This window comes from Barbatula barbatula (genome assembly GCF_947034865.1).
Source record: "Barbatula barbatula genome assembly, chromosome: 19".
Lineage (NCBI taxonomy): Eukaryota > Metazoa > Chordata > Actinopteri > Cypriniformes > Nemacheilidae > Barbatula > Barbatula barbatula.
In genome coordinates this window covers 13,500,203-13,518,955 of record NC_136782.1, presented here as the reverse complement: position 1 = coordinate 13,518,955, position 18,753 = coordinate 13,500,203, and the positions used below count along the sequence as shown (strand labels likewise).

The window sequence follows — 18,753 nt, the reverse complement described above, 5'->3', positions numbered from 1 at the left end:
GTCTATACACATACTAACATTAACACTCATCAACACCTCGGGAAGAAACTTAATTCTGACACACTGCTATGTAAAAGTTATTATTTATCTATATTTTTTTATCTATATTTTTATTCTGTGTAATGTTATTTGTGTGCACCATGGGTCTGAGAGTAACACAATTTCAATCCTCCATATGTATGTACTGTACATGTGGCAGAATTGACAATAGAGCGACTTTGACTGACTTTGATAAGTAAAGACTGGCTAGATGAGACAATACTTACTTAAAATGTCATGGCAAATATCTTTAAAAAAATCAAGCGACATTTTTAAACATCTGCAGAACAAAAAGCACACACACTTCACATTTGGGATAGTCTGAGATGCACTACAAAACTTGGGTTGGTGTTGGTGGGGTTGAAAGAGGGCGAGAGTTGCTTACCAATGCTTGAGTTGAGGCTTGGTCTATAGCAGCTACAGAGAGTGATGTACTGGACTCTATGTCATCTAATGCAAGCTCTATGTTTTCCTACACAGGGACAGAGGGGATGTTAGACAGCTACCATTTTCATCAGATTTTGTGAGGTCTCTTAAATGTTAATAATCTTAAATGTTAATATTTTCATATTGTCTGGTTAAGCTTCTCCGATCATTTCCATGTAAGAATCTTAAAGTAAAGAGCATGAAAATCAAGTATGATTTGCATATATGATTTGTCAATTTCAAATATTGATTTTGTTAATATTAAAAAGTAAACACTCCCACAAATAGGTTGTAATAAAATCAAAACTAAATTAACTTAGCAAGACACATGTGCAATAGAATCATTTGACATTGGTTAATGGATGTGACGGTCGAATTCTGATTCAGGATTATTGCACCTCCTTATACCGCTCCAGCTCCTGTACAAAGGTGCGTTCATGGAAAAGCGTTTGGAGTCGCTCCTGGGCGTAATTATGGCACAGCTCTTCGAAGGTGGCGCCACGGTCCCGCTTGGCTAACTTTGGATTCTGGAATCCCGGCGTGTCGACAATAAGCAGAGAACACAAAGAGTGCTGACTCGACTTTAATGCTCTAAACCATACAAAAAACAAGAGATACATATTTAATGTAGGTTAGATTTTGCAGACGCTATTGCTTTTTGACTTTCTCTTTTAAAAATAAATCCGGCATGCAGACCCTCTCAAAGCCAGTTTCAATCACTGATCTTTTCCTTTTCAAAAAATAAATAATTTGGCATTGTATATGAATCTTTAAGTATACATATCTTCATATGAACAAATAAATCTAAATTACATTTCAAGTATGTCCCAGTTTCCAGAACACTCAGTCTAACATTGGTTGGCCAAACAGGTTTTATTCTGGTAAGTACGCTAAAAAACATTTGTGACTAAGCTGATAATGTTCTGTTCACAGGGTTTACCGGTTAACAAGGGAGATGACCAGTGTAAATAGTTCAGAGTAGAGCCCAGAAGCCATGGCCTCCAGACACTCCAGAGCGGTGATCTTTGGCGCTGCGAGACAAAACAACGAAAGCCATTTTTTATGTTAACACTGCAAAATTCACAATTGTTCAATTCATTAAAACAGGCCCTCCATTCCTTTTGCGTCAGGTGAAAGATTTTACCAGAGTTATCTCCAGCCCCAACATCATCTGGTCCTTGGCGGAAGGAGGTGGATCTCTGTAGGGTTCCTTTGGGCTGGTGTTTGAATATAGAAGATGAGAGCTCTTCTAGAGAGCAGCCCAAGAGGTACGCCGCCTTCTGGGCCCATTCGTGACGTGCGAATTGTCTCCGACCCGCTGTTAAACACACATGGATAGCATGAGCTCTAAGAACAATGAAACAGCGCTGATAGGTGTGGGCTCTTGTGGTTTCATCTGCACAGATCCACTGCCACGTTATTTTATCAATGTAGCTACGATTTGACAGTACGGAGTACAAAAGGTTTCGAAAGGATGTGGGGTTTAATGTTAATCAAAAGTTTTCTTGCGAATTTTTTTGCAGTGGATGTTGCTTAGACTGACCACAGAACACAAGCACACAATCCATTCGCCACAACCAGAAGAGGTGCAAATAGAGGCGAAAAACAATGCAGGCCTTTGGTGGAATAGATAGATGCCGAAAGTAAACAAGAAATGAGAGCGAACAGGATTTTATTTGTGTTTGCATCTTAATGGAAAAAAGCACTGCAAGAATGAAAAGTCTACAACATGGAAACATCAGAGCATCTGGGCTTTAAAACACAACAAAGTTAAAACTCTCCCCCTCCCGTACATGCTCCTGCCAAAGTTTTATCTGAGCTTCAAGGCGGTCTAAGACACAGTAAAAAATCCGAAAGTAAAGAAGCCCTGCGGAGAAATAAAAGAAAGAAAGCGAGCAGACAATAAGAATGCAAATGAAAATGCCTGGCAATGATGATAACAGCATAATAACCAAACACAGACATACAAATGAGGTGTTTGCTTGTGCCGATATATAATATTCACTCTTTACCTTCGTCAGCTTCTGCTTTGTATCGGCATGCAACATGCAAGTAGAGAAGAAGAGGTTAGAACATGAGACATTCTTCAGAATGCCCTTGTTAACACATTCACACATTTAGGGTTGAATCTTTCATGCTTCTGTCATTTCATTTTTCACATTTAAACTTAATAAGTTTACTGTAATTAGTAGTAAATTAGTGATATGATGATATTAACAGAACAGACTAGCATAATGGCATGTATTAAATGTTTGTAGTTTAAAAAATTACACTAATGCAATATACAACTAGTCAATTCACTTCAATACATTTTATATTATATTTATATATGTATTCGTAGTCATTGCTTTTAGTATTAATTGTTATATTTTGTTGTGCATCTCATTTCCGTCTTAATAACTCTTGGTGAATAAACAAAAAACAAGGAACAATACTGCCCCCTGCTGTAAAGGCTATGAGGTACAACTGAGAAATCCAAGATAAAGATATCTGGACAACAATTTGTTAATGCAAAAGCTATATACTATATACTAACAATGAACCATACTTCTGCAGCATTTATTTACTTTGCTTGCATTAGCATTTACTAGTACATTACCAAACGCTGTTACAGTTAATACTAATTAATGCACCCTTAACTAACATGAATAATTACATTAACAAACATGAACAAGGATTAATACATGATGGAAAGCCACATTGCTCGTTGTTAGTCAATGTTAATTAATGCATTTACTTATGTTAACAAATACAACCTTATTATAAAGTGTTAACAAATATCTTAATCAAATTTTGATAAAGATGTCTTGATTGTAGACCCTGGTGCTAAGATAAAAAGCTTTATTAGTAATCACATCTCGCGTCAGATATTACAGAAAAGTCTTCAGTTTGCACCAGTGTTGATACTTCCTGTTAAAAAGAAGCTTGTCTGCATTTGTCTGCAGCATACAGGCACATGGGCTAAATACTAGCACTTGAACAAGAACATTACTAGAGTATGGATGCAGTCGCTGCATGAAGGCTACTAAAAAACTCACCATTGCAAACAAACACAGGGCACACACAAAATGACAAGGCATGTGGGTGATACAGTTTGGAGTGTGTCGTTCCAAACCCATATGCTGTTATTTCTTTCTGTAGGACACAAAGTAGAATTTTGAAGCACGCAGCGCTTTTGCATACAACAACCATTCATTGTGACTACATCTGCCCCAAAATGTCCATTGTTATTCGTTGAGCCGAGTAAAGGAGCTGAGTGCAGATTCTTTGAAATTCTGCTTTGTGTGACAAAACAATACAACAGCACACAGGTTTGAAACAACACACGACTGAGTAAAACTGACAGAAATTTTTATTTTGGGATGAACCGTTTCATTCATGCGTGACTGCCCAAGCTCTTCAGCTCTGATGTGGAAAGCTGTCGACTGCTTTTGTGAGCTCATTTAACATAGAAACACCAATGCATGGCTTAACCAGACAAAGTAACAAAGCAAGCTACTGAAGCATCAAACAAGGTTTTATTCGTGTACACGAATAAAAAACAAACGTGCATGAACAAACTCTCCATTCTGTTCTTTTGTCACAACATTTGCTCTGATATTTGGGGGAAATCTGGACATTTAGTGGTCAAATGTGGTGCTAAAAGGTGTTGAAGGAATTTTCCTGCTGTTGGCAGCTAAAATTATAACCAAATTTAACAAAGTTATAAAGTAAACAAACACTCAAAAAGAGGGATTCTATGTGGGTCTGAAAAACACAGGTTATCATAAACCACTGTATTTAAATATGAGCGAGTTTGGTTACCCTTGGTGGCCCCTGCAGCTCCAAGATGGTATATGGCCCCAAGAATGAGCCACAGAGCTTTCTGCTCCTCAGAAGAGATACCCAGCACCTTCATGGCTGCCTGCAGTTTAGTGAACTGCTGAGATGACTTCTGCTTGTCTTCAGACTACACACACAAACAAACAAACACATACAACATGAGTTGGGAACGTATCAACATGTTCACTTTCAATGATAGATTGTTTATATTTTCTTCCAAAGGCCTGTACTCAAGTATAAAATAAAGAGTGAAACTAACCTTTGATGGAGGCACAATACCGAAAGCGCTGTTCTCTGCAAAATGGTTAAAATGCAACTCGGTCCTGCAGAACAATTGAGATGAAGTCATGTTATAAAGACGAACCAAGGCCCTCAAGAGTGTAGGCTAACAATTACAAGCTCTCTGGTAGCAGACATTTACTAGGAAACACACTGGTTCACCTTAAAGTGCTGTCTGCTCCAGCCATCATGTAGTAAAAGACATTAAACGTGGATTCAGTCTCTGGTCTTTTCACCACCCGTAGCTTCTCCAGCAGCATGGTCTACGGAATTTACAACAAAAATGAGGCCAACAGACATTCTCATTGTCCAGGGCATCTGATTGGACATAAATCTGTAGTGCAAGAGGAGTCATCGATATATACTGTACGATTCATTCTTCCTGACACAAATCTGTAAATGATGAATGTGTATCTTTGCTAAACGAAGTAAATAATGTCAATGTATAGTGGAAAACTATCATATAAATAACCAAAAATAAAATGTTCTCTCATATCATGAGTTCCACTGAGAGCTTGACAAAAACAAACCCTCATCATTATAGAAACGTGTGCATCCACAAACCTGAATGGAAGCTGAGGCCACCTGACCAGCCTGGTCAAAATCCAGCGACACGATCTGAGAGAAACGGCTGGCGTTGGTGTTCATGGAAGTGGCACTGTTTCCAAAAGCCTCTAAAATTGTGTACACAGCTTGCCATTTCTCCGCTGAACGACACAAACAAAGCACAAGTATTTCAATTTCTATATTGCTGATGCCCTTCAAAAACCGTGTATCTCCATATTACATTTTTTGCCATGAATCACTACTATTACTAAAACAATACCTTTATGTTTGTCGCTGGGTTTTGCAAATATTCAACCTTATCAACTCTGACATCACAGCATTCACCCATTTAAAAAGTACAGTAGGTGCGTCCTAAATCACGCACTTTTGCACTATTCTATGCCCTTTTGTAGTATAAATAGTGTGACTAGTGCGTTCACGTTGAAAATTCTCAGAAAAGAAATGCACTTAAAATACTCGGATGATGCACTTTTTCAACCGAAAACGTGAAGTGGGGAACTGTGGATACAATTCGATTTTTATTCACAAGTATTGTGTTGTGCGATTGACGCCATTTGCACTGGTCTGAAAAAGAAAAAATGTGGACATCCAAGGTTTTGGAAGGACAGCAACGATATATTAAACAGATTCATTGCACTAGAGATCCGGGACCCAGCATTCAGAGGTGGACACATCTTGTATGCAGATAAGATCCTGGCCTCTTTAATAGTATAGTTGATGACCAGTGTAGTGTTCATCAGGTCATTATGGGCGAAGCAGAGGCTGAGGAGTTTTTGATGACGGCTAATTATCAGGGTGCTTTAGTGGGCGTCATTAGAGCGGCTCTCATCAATCACCATCTTTTAAACCCTCTCTCTCTCTCTTTCCACACCACACTATATGAGCTCATTTCCACTGACCGCAAGGCACCTTTCCATTCAGCTATAACCACATGCTTTCGAGCACATTACGGGATAATATAGAGCCATTAATGAGGCCGCATAATACGTTTGTTACCATAATGCAACTACCATTAGCATGATTAGGTCAAAACTAAAGAAGATTATATTATGACTGGTATTACTACCAGTTGATTGAGGTGTTTTTAGAAGGTCTGTACCTGTGAAGATCTTCCCTGTGCTGCCTGCGATAGACACCAGGTACTGGACTAGATGTTGGCAGTTTGTGGTTTTGCCGCTGCCGCTCTTCCCCAGCAGCACAATGGACTGGTCCTGCCGCGTGGTCAGAAGGTTTCTGTAGGCGGACTGGGCCACTGCATATATATGAGGGGCTGTGTCTTCTCGCCGGCAACCTTTAAACATGTGCATCACCTGTAAGCACAAAGAAACAATGACAATGGCTGAAAATCTTCAACATGGCTGTCAAATCTTATTGGGCGTTCTGTTTAAATATGGCACCTTTGTTTTAATGGGTTTGGAGGTACTGGTGTAATACCTAAAGACATGTCAGTTTTCTCTTGTGACTTGCTAAATTACATGAACATTGCAGAGAAGCATAAACAAGGAGCTTGCAGGGTAAGCTTACAATCTAACAATCTCAATGCATTACAGAGCTTTTATTTTTCGTACAACAGGAAAATCCATAATGAAAACCTCAAAGCGAAATGTAAGCCCATAAACATTATTTTTCCAATGAAGGAAAAGTCAATAAAACACTTAATTTGAAGAGAAGGCTGGTGTAAGCTTTGCAGCTCTGGCACAAATGCCATAACATATTTATGTACTGTATAGTATAGTGCACAAAACACTCATTGCTGCTCATAATCAGCCTGATCCATAATGCAGAATCACTTCATTAGGACCAAGGACCGGGAGAAATACTCTTACGGTTTGTAATTACATTTTATGGGCAGTGTTTTATCTTGCATGAAATCCAATTCAGCTCATTAGAAGATTTCAGCTGCCTGTTTCCTATAGCGTTTAACTGATGAAGGGACAGTTTGTCTTAAATATGGTACCCATAATGCATTTCTCTTCAGCTGCAGTGAGTGTGCACGATAGTTCTCATTAAGATAAAGAATCTCCAGGTACAATAGTATAAACTCTCGGGTACGTGGTGAGCTCGGATTCTTACCTTCTCAGAGTACATTGAGGGGGCGCTGATAGGGTTGATGATGACCGTGTTGGGCCCTGCATATGTATGGATGAGGTTTCCTCCGTAGCGCTGACGCAAGGAGTGCATGACACTGGACTCACTCAGGTAGAGCAGACTCGCCAAGTCCTCGCAGCGGTCAAACGATGGGGGGTTTGCCTGGGAGGTAAGGTTGTAGGGTCATTAAATCTCAAAAACATATTTTTCGTATTTTAAGATGTTTAAGATGCTGTGAAGTGAATGTGATAGATAAAATGACAGTGTACCGTAATGGAATTTTTCTATTGTGTTGTCTTTGCCGGTGATGCTCAAAACAACCAAGGGTAAGCACTCGCTGTGCACATTTTATTCTGTAGAAAACATTGCATTAAAACTCGAATACTATAGGACTGACCTTCTCCACATCATCCTCGTCCACGTCCAGTACTGTCCCATCATGCTCCAGTTTGATCTTCACTTTCCCCTCTGGTAGGCTGCCAACCTCTGTCTTCACCACTGTAGCTAGTAGTAGGACACAAAACAACTGTTAATGTTTATTTCAATCACTTTGACCAACTAATCTAAAAATGTTCTGTACTTACCAAGAGAGAAACCATCCTTGTGGACCAGCCACACTTTCTCTGAGCCGTACCATGCTTGCTCTGCAGCTATCTGCTCCTCTGTTTTCACCTGCAGATGCGAAACACACCGATAAGACTTACATTTACAGCTTAGCACAGGTCCTTTAGTCATTGAAATCAATATAATGCTTCAAATCCACTCCATGCATCGATCTACACTTAAAAGATGTGTGTATTTGAGAAGAACTGCAATGAATTGATAGATTGTTGAAACGATCAACCTGATCTGAGACCTGCCAGATCTCTTCGGATTAAAAAGATGGGGTTAAAACAGGTCTCAGATCAGGAAAGATGATGTTCAAGAGAGTGCAGGCTGTCATGCAGGACAAGGAGAGTTTATCTGCAGGAGTAGATGAAGTCAACTTCACATGACAGACAGATTTAGATTACACGTGAATGTTCTGGTTGTCTGGGCATGTCGGACTTGACCGCATTCACGGCAGACCATGACACTGGTCTGAACATGAACTCCGATGCTGTGATGGGCTGACATTTAATGACATCAGTGATCCCTGGATGGAATGAAGTTGTGTTCCAGTTCACATGCTTGTCTTCTAACAGTGTTAGTTAGGGTAATAATGACTGTAGGTCAATCGGTTCACTCTGTAAGCTTAGTGACACATGTTGAGGATGGGTAGGCAACACTACAGCACAACACATAGGATTTATCCAGTCATCGTGAAAAGTTAATACCAACCACATTTTTAATATTCATGTTAGATGAACCCAGAATTGCATTTTTATGAGACTTGTGCTGAGTGGATCAGTTTCTATGACTCATTTCTGTTTGCTTTTTACTACAATATCCAGATTGTCTGTTTTGCATCGTTTATCTATGTGAGCCTCACCAAAGTCACCAAGGATAAGTCAGTTTAACTGACAGCCAATTTGTATTTCTGCCACACAATTTTTTCAAGTTATGCAAATGTCATGTCTCCAAGAATAGGGAAATATTATCTAAAAAACGATATGATGTCTGTTGCATGTTTTTTTATGGGTAGAATAATGAAACACTTCCAAAATATAGTTTTTCATTTAATATTAAAGGGTAAATGGATCCAATCCATGGTGAATCTAGCAATTAACTCTCTAGAATACTTTAATACCTGTGTTTTTACTCATTTAAAATGTTAATTTTAGCTTATGCTCATTTCTATAATGCTACTTCAAACAGTGATCCATTATTTAAAGGGATAGTTCACCCAAAAATAAAAATTCTGTCATCATTTACTCACCCTCTCGTCATTTCAAACCTGCATGGCTTTCATTATTCTGCAGAACACAAAAGAAGATATTTTGAAGAATGTTGGTAGCTGAACAACGGCGGTACCTATTGACTTGCATTGGTTTTGTGTCCATTCAATAGAAGTGTAAGGGTACCGCTGTTGTTCTTCAAAACATCCTTCAAAAATATATTTTATGTTCTGCAGAAGAAAGTAAGTCAAAGAGGTTTGAAATGACATGAGGGTGAGTGAATGACAGAATTTTGGGGATGAACTACACCTTTAACGGCAACTTCAAGCAATAAAAACAAATATCTGAATCCGACAACGTTTCTTTGTTAAAAGCAGTATCAGAACATTCTTATGAAGCCATCAAGTCTAACTGCGGCTCTATGGCTAGGCTCTCAGTGTTGACTATGAAATGGGATGGGTGAGAACACAGCACTCCACAACACAAGGGTATGTTTGACACAACAGGTCAGGGGCGGGGCTATACAGGTGATCTATACAAATACACACAGCCGACCTTAGGATGAGCGGCAGCAGCATGGTCTGCCTTTAGGATTGCCACAGGATCCTCCTCCACCTGCCCCTGTGAGACAGCCGGTCAGCATGAGGGGGCAAGAACACCATTACACACCATAATACTCTATTTTTTATCGACACACTTCTTATTTCAATTGCCAGCCTCAGCTTCACACAGATTATATAAATCATCCTGTGAATAAAAAGGGTTATTGATTATAAAATCAGTTTAAGGCACCAAGGTCAAGCTTTGTCAGACAAGAAGTATAACATTGTTGTTGATTTGATTTAAGGAAATGGCAAACACAAAAAGATGGCAAGGGTAGCTAAGACACCAATGGCTATGTCCGAACGGCAAAATGGAAACAAGATACAATTTAAGGCTGTAATACGATTAGTTGCGGCCGTTTGTTTACATTATATATGTTTACTGTATTTAATAATTATGTTATTTATTTCAGAAATATAAACATGGGTATATACATTTCATATTTATACATAATTTATATAAATATTTAATACATAGTTGATTTTTCTTAAAAATAATTAAAAAAATGTTGTTTGCATACGATTAAACTTAGCGTTTTACAGCCCTAGTACAATTTGTTCTAGTCAATTGTTTTGGTGCCAGATTCATAAGGAGGTACCATCACACAAAAACACCGCCTGTTTAGGTAGTATAATTGGGCAGCAAGGTAGCCAAAAAGCTGCCTTCTGACACAGCCCATGTTGGTGATATGAGGTAATGCAATAAAACAAATGTTGAGAGCCGTGGTCATGAGGGGCAACAGGTGAAAGTCATAAATCAAAGTCTTAACCAATCAAAAGCATCCATTGCCATCAAAATACCCGAGTGCAAGTTCACAAATTCCAACAACAAGGGCTTCATGCAGTTACAGTTAACCTGTAGTCACCACGCACTGACCATAATAACAACATTTATTGCCTTACCAAAAAATGTATGATTCACAAGCAAATCAAGCACATAATGCTTCCATCCGATGAGATGGGAAATGTAAATAATCAAGAACTTTTAGTCCTGATCAAATTGAACTGATAGTATTAAACTTAATAATCTGTCATTGAAATTGAAAAAAAATGCATGAAATGAACACAAGCACTAAAGCATATGAAGTTACATTTAAAGGGGTTGGGGGGGTGAGTTTGGTAGAGGAACTAGGCGCTTACAATCCAGCAGGCCACCCGAGAGCACACTCCGGCCAAACCATTGAGGGGTGCAGTGGGGGAAGACATGTCCCCTGAGGGGCCCTGTACCTTTGACGATGCAGAGGTACTGGCCACAGGTTCCAGCTACACCAGCCAACAAGCACAGAGACAGCAGTGGATGAGAGAGAGAGGTAAAGATGAGACATGTATCCACAGATGAGGGGAAAAGCAGGCACATGAGAGATGAGATGAACGTGAACTAATAAAAATGCTAGATCCTAAAGTTTAAGCAAACAGTGCATGTAATGTTGATAAAAAGATGACAATGACAGTCAACATACATCAGCGCAGAAAGCATTTTACATTTTAGAATCAGAATAAGAGCGAGAGAGAGGGAGTGTCAGATAAAGATTACGAGGTAGAAATGAAGAAAGAGATAAGGGAAGAGAGAAAGAATATGAAAGGAGAGATGCAGGATTACAGATGCAGCGAAGATCCTCTCCAAGCGTCTCTGTGCTTCTTCAGTGGGACTCAGTGGAGGACTCTCCTATAGATCAGACCACCAAGAGGAGGTGAGTCTCTCTCAAACTATAAACTATGGCTTTGTTATTGAGAATGAATTCTGCAATAGCAATAACCAATTTATTCAAAGGATAAATTGTACAAGGGCTACACAGGTAAGCAAAGACAAGGGTGTGTATGTTAGCCATGCTGCATTCCCTTCCCGCAGAGAACACTGCAGGGGTTGAACTTACTACACACACAAACACACGCAAACACACACACACACCTTTTTGGCCAAAGTTGGGATAGTGGGTTTAGAAAGGATCACAAGAGACGATTTCCCTGGTGGGGCTGTAGTCGTACGTACAGCTGTCTTCCCCTTATCACGTCCAAACCACACACAGAGTATAATTCATAAAGGTTAAATCGCTGAAGTGATTGTAGTAAGAAACCATGCAACCACAGATTAGTCAAAATGTATTTCTTTTCAGGCTGAAACACCATGCATACAACAACCAAACCTAAATTCAGCTACCAAGTCAAATATAGGGTAATAAACTACACTGCACTCTCTTAAGTGCTGTTTTCAATGAAAAGCAAAGAGGCAACTGCCAAAACAAAAACACACTCTATAATCCACACATATGTATAGTTGATTCTTGTCTAAAGATTGTGAGCATTTGCTCTATGGGTCTCTGAGGTGGCTTTATCCACTGTCTGTATTAAAATCACCCTGAGTCGTAGGTTTCGTAACATAGAGCTACCCTGATAGGACATACACATCTGGCAGACATTTATTTGATGTCAGTATTTACATCTACTACACATACCAGGCCAGTAGTTGGCAATGTCACTTTGTGAAGAAACGTACATACAGATACCCAAGTTTTCTCCAGAAGCGTTTTATGTCAGTGTATATGTGCATTTAAAATATTGCGTATATAAATAATGTGTCTCTGCTGGTTGAAATGATGCAGTAAATCCACACTTTACTTGAGAAATAATATTAAGTTACGTTAAGTAGCATAAACAAAGTCCTATAGTTGTTGTTTTGGTCGAACTCATGCATGCATCGCCATTTTTACAAATTTGCGTTTACAGAGAATCCATAACGGTAAAGTCAAAAATGCTCAAAATGTTCTTTAGGAAACTCGCAGACAGTATAGTACCATGCTAACAAAATCCTCAATACAGCATATAAACTTGTTCATTTTCAAACACACTATTAGTACTAGTGGCACACACGGGATACAGATTCGTGCACTCCTCACACAAATCCATGCCGTTGGGAAATCAATGTGATCGATACCTCCAGTTTCTTTACAACCATCTGTTTGGGGGTGGGTATGAACCCTGTTGGAGGGGCAAATGGGTCTGTCTTGGGGACTGGAGGGTTCAAAGTGTTGGATCTAGCAGGAGTTGAGGTAGCAGCTGCATTAGGGATGGCAGGTGTAGAGCTTGGGGTAACAGTTTTGGGATCTGGAAAAGGAGCTGAAGGTGGGGAAATAGTTGGAGTGGAAGCCATGGGAGGTTTTGGAGCAGGTTGTTTTGGGGTGAAAACAAACCCTGAGGGTTTTGGCAGAGGCACAAATCCTGATGGAGGAGAGAGTGGGTTGGGTTTGGGTGCTGGGATGAACCCTGTTGGAGGTGGAGGAGGAGACTTTGAGGGATTTAATGTAGTAGCAGGCTGTTTCTCTTGTTTTAGAGGTTGGCCAGCCCCTACTTTCAATGCAGTTTTATCACATGCTGGTCCAGTATTCTCTTGGGCTTTCTCCGACACAGGTTTCACATCTTCTTTTTCGGAAGGCTCATCCTTGCGAACGCGTGGACGAGGTTCTCTAGTCCTACCTCGAGCCATCAAGCTAGTCAGTCCGGAGGATATGTCATCCTTATCCTCTTTTATAGTATCATGTTTGAATGAGAACACAGGCATCTTCACACCTTTTGGAACAGAGACCGGTTCAGGTTTGGAGGGTTCTGTAACAAGTTTTGGAGGTTCTGGGGACATGACTGTGGGGGCTGTTGTCATTTCTTCTTCAGAGGGGATCACTCTCCTAACCACCCTGCGCACCACCTTCACAACCTTCTTTCGGGTCCCACCGTCCTCTGAGACTTCAGGCTGGCTGGCACTGATTAAAGTCTTGGCATTGCCGTTGAGTGCACCATTCATTTTATTCTCCCCATTTAGAACAGGTTCAGGACTCAAGGGAGCTCGAGGGGGTTCAGGGCTTTTGAACCGCTCAAGCATCTTGGGCACTTCAGACGTCTTGTTAAAAGACACTTTATTTCTGTTGGGTGAAGGGCTCTTGACCCGCTCCCGGAGTTGAGTCTGATACTGGACCTGTGCAGGTGCGTCCCGGACAGGCTGAGGGCTCTTGGCACGCAGCAGGCCTATGCCAGGCTCTAGGCTGGGCACTGATTGGGAGCGGCTGCTAAGACTGCCATCGCTGTCAGACTACTCCCCCGGTATAAGCCAGTGAGTAAGGGTATAAAAATATAACCATTTAGAACACAAAGAAATGTGTTTTGAAATCATAGAGAACATCAATGCTGTTTTATTTGTGTTGGTCCCCTGTTCTACATATTTTTGCTATATGGGTCAACTTGGTGTCCACAAGCAAGAAAACACATCTCAGGCATCTGAAGAAGTCTAATTTCCTAGATCTGTCTTTCAATAGCAAAGTTGACGCTATAAATACCTCCCGATATGACAAAGCACAACAACACTATTAAGCCATCAAACACAAAAAGGTGAAAGGGAAGTAAAATGTTATTGACACATCCAGCTCTGAAGAGAGCTGCTATAACAGAGGTGAACTATTACATAAATACCCACACTAACGAAGGTTTAATTTGACTTATTGTACATTTCAAGCATTACTGCATGGAGGCACCTATGAGCATGCATTCGTTCACTCAGACTGAAAGTGCACCCCTCTGAGATGTGTCAAAGCATTTCTAACACATACTACATTAACAGATACACACTGTCTATCTGTCTTTCCATATAGTTCCTCTATTGTATATAGCATAACTACATAATTTGACTACACAAACAGAATGCTAGTTACCGAAATCAATGCATTCAGCTTTCTATTAAAAGATCTAAAGCCAATGTACCTTTCAAATTCAGACTATGGCGTCTACAAAAAGTGTGGTGCACAACAGCTGCATGTCAACCAACAAAACCAAAGAATAATTCAAGCAAACGTCTCTCTACAGATGACTAAGTAGCAGGTGTGACAATGGTCTATTTGGGTTGAACAACATATGTTTTTGTACAGTAATGCGCTGGAAAATAAAAGCCTATTCTTAAATACTCTTTATTACAATGGAATATGGGATGTTGTTGATGCAGACATTGAAACAGTCATCCTGTGACTACAATTCTGCATCTGGTGTCAAGAAACGAGGATTAAAACAACTGAAAACACACAGAGTGCTTTTCAATTTGATTGAAATAAATAAATAAATAATGTTGGCTGGTGTACAGAATAGTTGGGAACTTACATTCTCTTTTGAACTCTTGAGGGGCTTGTTCTCTTCTTTGATCTATAGGAGTTCATGTAAAGGGTCATTAGCATTTGCTTAATAAATAATACAGTGCGAGACCATGCTGAAGTTGTTTTGCATACATTCCATGCATCATCTTCAAAGGCTATTTTAACATTTCAAAGACCAGGTAAGTCAAGTTAAATGAATTCAAATAAGCAACCCAAAAAATGTGCAGTGCTTTGCATATATAAAGCTATATTTTAGGAAGTGGAATCAGTTTACTACTGTGGTCATGCCAATGGCAGCCTTTCAAAATGTAATCAAATGAGCTACGCCAGAGAGCTGACCAACTACAGTCTCCCGTGACATTGAAGCACTCTGGTCATTTTCAAACAGTGATTCGTGTTTTCCATCTGCCACAGTATAAAATATACAGTACACACACATACACACACAGCAAGGCCCTGAATAGAGGCTGACAGCAGCTGTGTGCTCATAAACCGTGCACACGGCACCCCAGTGCATTGCTACACATATAAAAGTGAGAGCATTGATGCATTGCATGCACAACACTCAGCTGATGTCACACGGTGCACAAAGATGAAAATGGAGAATTGAACATCACTTTCCTTTTGCTCCCAGAAGGAAAAGCGTGATGAGAATGCCATGCTGGCAGCGCTGCTGTCATGGGCCGGGCTGGGTAAGGGTTTGAGACGGATGAGGGAGGGCAGGGTGAAAGGATGAATGACAGATGAAGGGACCAGCAGACAAGATGCTGGCACAATGGATGCTGCTCTCCAAAGCTATGTTATGAGGTCACAAACGTCAGGAAAAAAAGACCCACAGTGCTGAACGGAGGGGATTCCTGGTGCTGTTGGACAGAGAGAAGGGAATAAACACATTGGCTTCGGCTTTCCATGACTACACAGAAATTGCCTGGAAGAAAATGAACACATGCTGTAATAAACAGGCTCAATGATGCATATGAATGAAATTTAATTATGAAATCAAATAAGGAGCTCAGACGACAGGAAAATGCTGAACGAGACACAAATGACAGACTTATGGGGTCATAAAGAAGGCTGAAGGCACAACTGCAGTCTGACTGATCTTAAAGGGATAGTCCTGTCATCATTTGCTCACTCTCTTATCATTTTAAAGCTGTATGACTTTATTAACTCTGTAGAACAGAAAAGAAGATATTTAGAAACATTTGATTGACTGGACTCAATTCACTTGCACTGGTTTTGTGTCCACACAATAGAAGTGAATGGGGTCCAGTGCTTTTCGGTTACCAACTTTGTCCAAAATATTTCCTTTTGTGTTCTGCTGAAGAGAGAAAGTCATAAAGGTTTAAAATGACAAGAGTAAATTATGACAGAATTTAAATTTTTGGGTGAACAGTTCCACTAGCTTTCAATTTAATACTCCAATTTTAACAACTCACTATGGAAAATATACAATAAAAACACTTAAGTGAATGTCTAAACTACACTCCTGTTTTGTTTGTAAACACAAACACCGGGTTCATCGCATTGTCCTGTATACTGTACAACATCAGCTGCATGGATTACTATGGGATCACTCACTATTCATCCCTTAGAACCCCTCACGCCACCACAGACCCGTCACCAGGCTTCCAGACACACTGCAGCTATAAAAAGACACGTTCTTATCCCTTAACAGAGAACTGGGAACTGTGATACCGAAACCATAGGGCTTTTTTTAAGAGGTGCCTCATGGGTATGGTGAAGTAGCCAACATGAAATCTACACGCTGTCCTGTACTCACAACAGCTGCACAAACAGCACACATTACCAGAAACAGAACAATACAAAAAACACCCAAACAACAACAAGCTACAGATTTTGAAGTAGACCAAAAATGTGGCTGGATGTCTGATAAAGTACATACAGCTGATGAAAAAGTTAAGATACCATTTCAAAATTATTGAATTTACTATTTACTGAATAAGCTTTTAGGTAAAATTATAATTTGTTTTTTTTTGTGAACTTAGAACTTCCGAATTTCTAATAAAAATATTGTGGCCATTTGCATTTATTTGAAGAAAATAAAAACTAGAGAAAAATATGGTTTGTATTTCTTCAGACCAAAACAAGCTCATATTCAGCGGCTGTGTATCTTTAACGACAACCTTCATTTTAAAACTATGGAGGTTTTAAAATGACTATGAGGGTTTTATGGAGGTTGGAGGTTTTAAAATGAAGGTTGTTGTTAAAGATACACAGCCGCTGAAAAATTGAGAAAATTACACATTTTGATTTAATCAGCATTTCTAGATGTCTTGTGGCCATTCCAGTCCATTGTCTGTAAAGCATGAACCCCATTGATAATGGCCTGCAATAGTGAATCCCACATACCTAAACAAAACAAATGAACACATCACAACTGCATGGTATGTGGTACAAGGATAACATTATAATCGTCTTCAATGTGTTAAACGTAGACTGTAAATTAAATTGAGCTTATCAGACCATAAACAGGCCGCATTATAAAGTGCTAGTTCTAGAGGTTTCTTAGCGACACATGATTATACAGTTGCACAAGGGATTTAATTAATATCATGGTTATAGAAACTCATTTAATCCAAGCAGTAAATTAAACGAATCTACTTAAAAACCAATGAACTGAATGATAATTCCCTTGAGAAATAAATCTAGAAATAGAACAAACCCGATTCCAGCAAAGAAGACTGAAATGTCTTTTACTTCAAAGAAATTGTTTCATCAGCAGAAGAGAAATCAAATCTAAAGGCTATTTTTCAACCCACAAAAATGAACCTTCAAACGACTTGTGAAGCGTACAATACAACATGACTGTAAACACAAAATAACCCACCGACTTCATCTATCAAACTCTTGACAGTCGCTGAATACAAGAACGGTTCAAAAGCATTTGACAATAACCACACTAAGGTCCAAAGATAAAGCCCATTTGAAACCTTCATCTCACTACTAAAATAAAACCAATCAATCACGGGACACATAACATCTGAAACCCCACAATTCACTTTTTCCACCAAAAAAGAAATCAACTCATGCTCAATGGAGGCTTTTGTTTGATTTGAGCACTTGATCACAAAACTGCCAACTTCAGAATGCCACTTCTAGACTCAAAATGTTATACAGCACAGTCCAAACAAACCAGCCATCACACATCAACAGTACAGTATTATTACAATTCCATTCGCTCAGTGCTCTTTGTCTGCACGTAATGGCAAAATTTGCTGGATTCAGCATTAGCTCTCGCCGGTGGGTCATTGGGCTCAGCGTGCCTGATCACAGTCAACCCTAAAAATAGATGAGTGAGCAGGCCCGAGTCCAGACTCCAGCAGTACACCAGCCTATAGACTCCTCCACAAGTCTGTCTCGAAAAACACAGATCCCCTATTGGAAACCAGACCATGAGTAACACCAACCACCTTACCTGAGATCCCGCAGCACCTTTGTAGCATTAAGAGTTACTCCCTTACCACGGTTAGAGCAGGTCTAAGCAAAGTGCAAATACATGTGTATGAGAGTTCGAGACAGAAAACTATCCTTGAGAACTAAAGAACTCGCGTCACGCTACCCGTCCGCCAACGTTCTGAGCTCCTGGGACAGTCGCTATTCCTGACGCTGCTCTGTGAAAGGGAGGAGGAAGGGGACAGCTGTCGTGGTAGAGGGTCGTGAGGAGGCTAAAAATAAAGCCTCAAGTACCACCACAGGCCAGCAGTACTGCTCTCACCCCACCCCAAAGAATGCAGGCCGGGAGATGGATAGCTCCTCGTTCTTTCTCCGCAGTTGCTTCTCCAGATCAGCTGCTCCGAGCAAACGTTGGTCCAGCACAGACGTGAGCGTATTAATGTATCTGCGGGTTTAAAAATACAGTCTAATGTCGGGTCGTTCAAACCTTGCAAACTTTGACCGTAGTGCGAATTTGGAGTCTTTTGGCGGGCATCAGTGTGTTGAGTCAGTGCCTTTTGAGTGGAGGGG

At 40.0% G+C, this 18,753-nt stretch overlaps 2 protein-coding genes across 6 annotated transcripts in view; both read right to left on the bottom strand.

Annotated features, from left to right (window-relative positions):
* The window catches only part of LOC306908966 (unconventional myosin-XVIIIa-like), an 88,652-nt gene that overhangs the window by 46,094 nt on the left and 23,805 nt on the right, over positions 1-18,753 (bottom strand). For 3 of the 5 annotated variants that reach the window (XM_079482271.1, XM_079482273.1, XM_079482274.1), the window contains exons 3-14: positions 7,806-7,893; positions 7,619-7,725; positions 7,207-7,383; positions 6,233-6,443; positions 5,131-5,273; positions 4,729-4,829; positions 4,547-4,610; positions 4,270-4,414; positions 1,610-1,783; positions 1,406-1,496; positions 864-1,056; positions 425-511 (exon numbers count right to left, since the gene is read on the bottom strand). In XM_079482271.1, the coding sequence (XP_079338397.1) occupies positions 425-511; positions 864-1,056; positions 1,406-1,496; positions 1,610-1,783; positions 4,270-4,414; positions 4,547-4,610; positions 4,729-4,829; positions 5,131-5,273; positions 6,233-6,443; positions 7,207-7,383; positions 7,619-7,725; positions 7,806-7,893 (1,581 nt within the window). Of the gene's footprint in view, positions 1-424; positions 512-863; positions 1,057-1,405; positions 1,497-1,609; positions 1,784-2,477; positions 2,493-4,269; positions 4,415-4,546; positions 4,611-4,728; positions 4,830-5,130; positions 5,274-6,232; positions 6,444-7,206; positions 7,384-7,618; positions 7,726-7,805; positions 7,894-18,753 lie in introns of all 5 variants that reach the window. The other 2 variants (XM_079482270.1, XM_079482272.1) reach the window with 1 other exon arrangement.
* Positions 12,500-15,283, bottom strand: LOC306908760 (uncharacterized protein; the record flags this gene model as incomplete). Its single annotated transcript, XM_079481950.1, has 3 exons — positions 12,500-13,718; positions 14,774-14,815; positions 15,239-15,283. 3 exons carry the CDS (start codon positions 15,281-15,283, stop codon positions 12,531-12,533), a joined length of 1,275 nt encoding a protein of 424 aa, XP_079338076.1. The 3' UTR covers positions 12,500-12,530.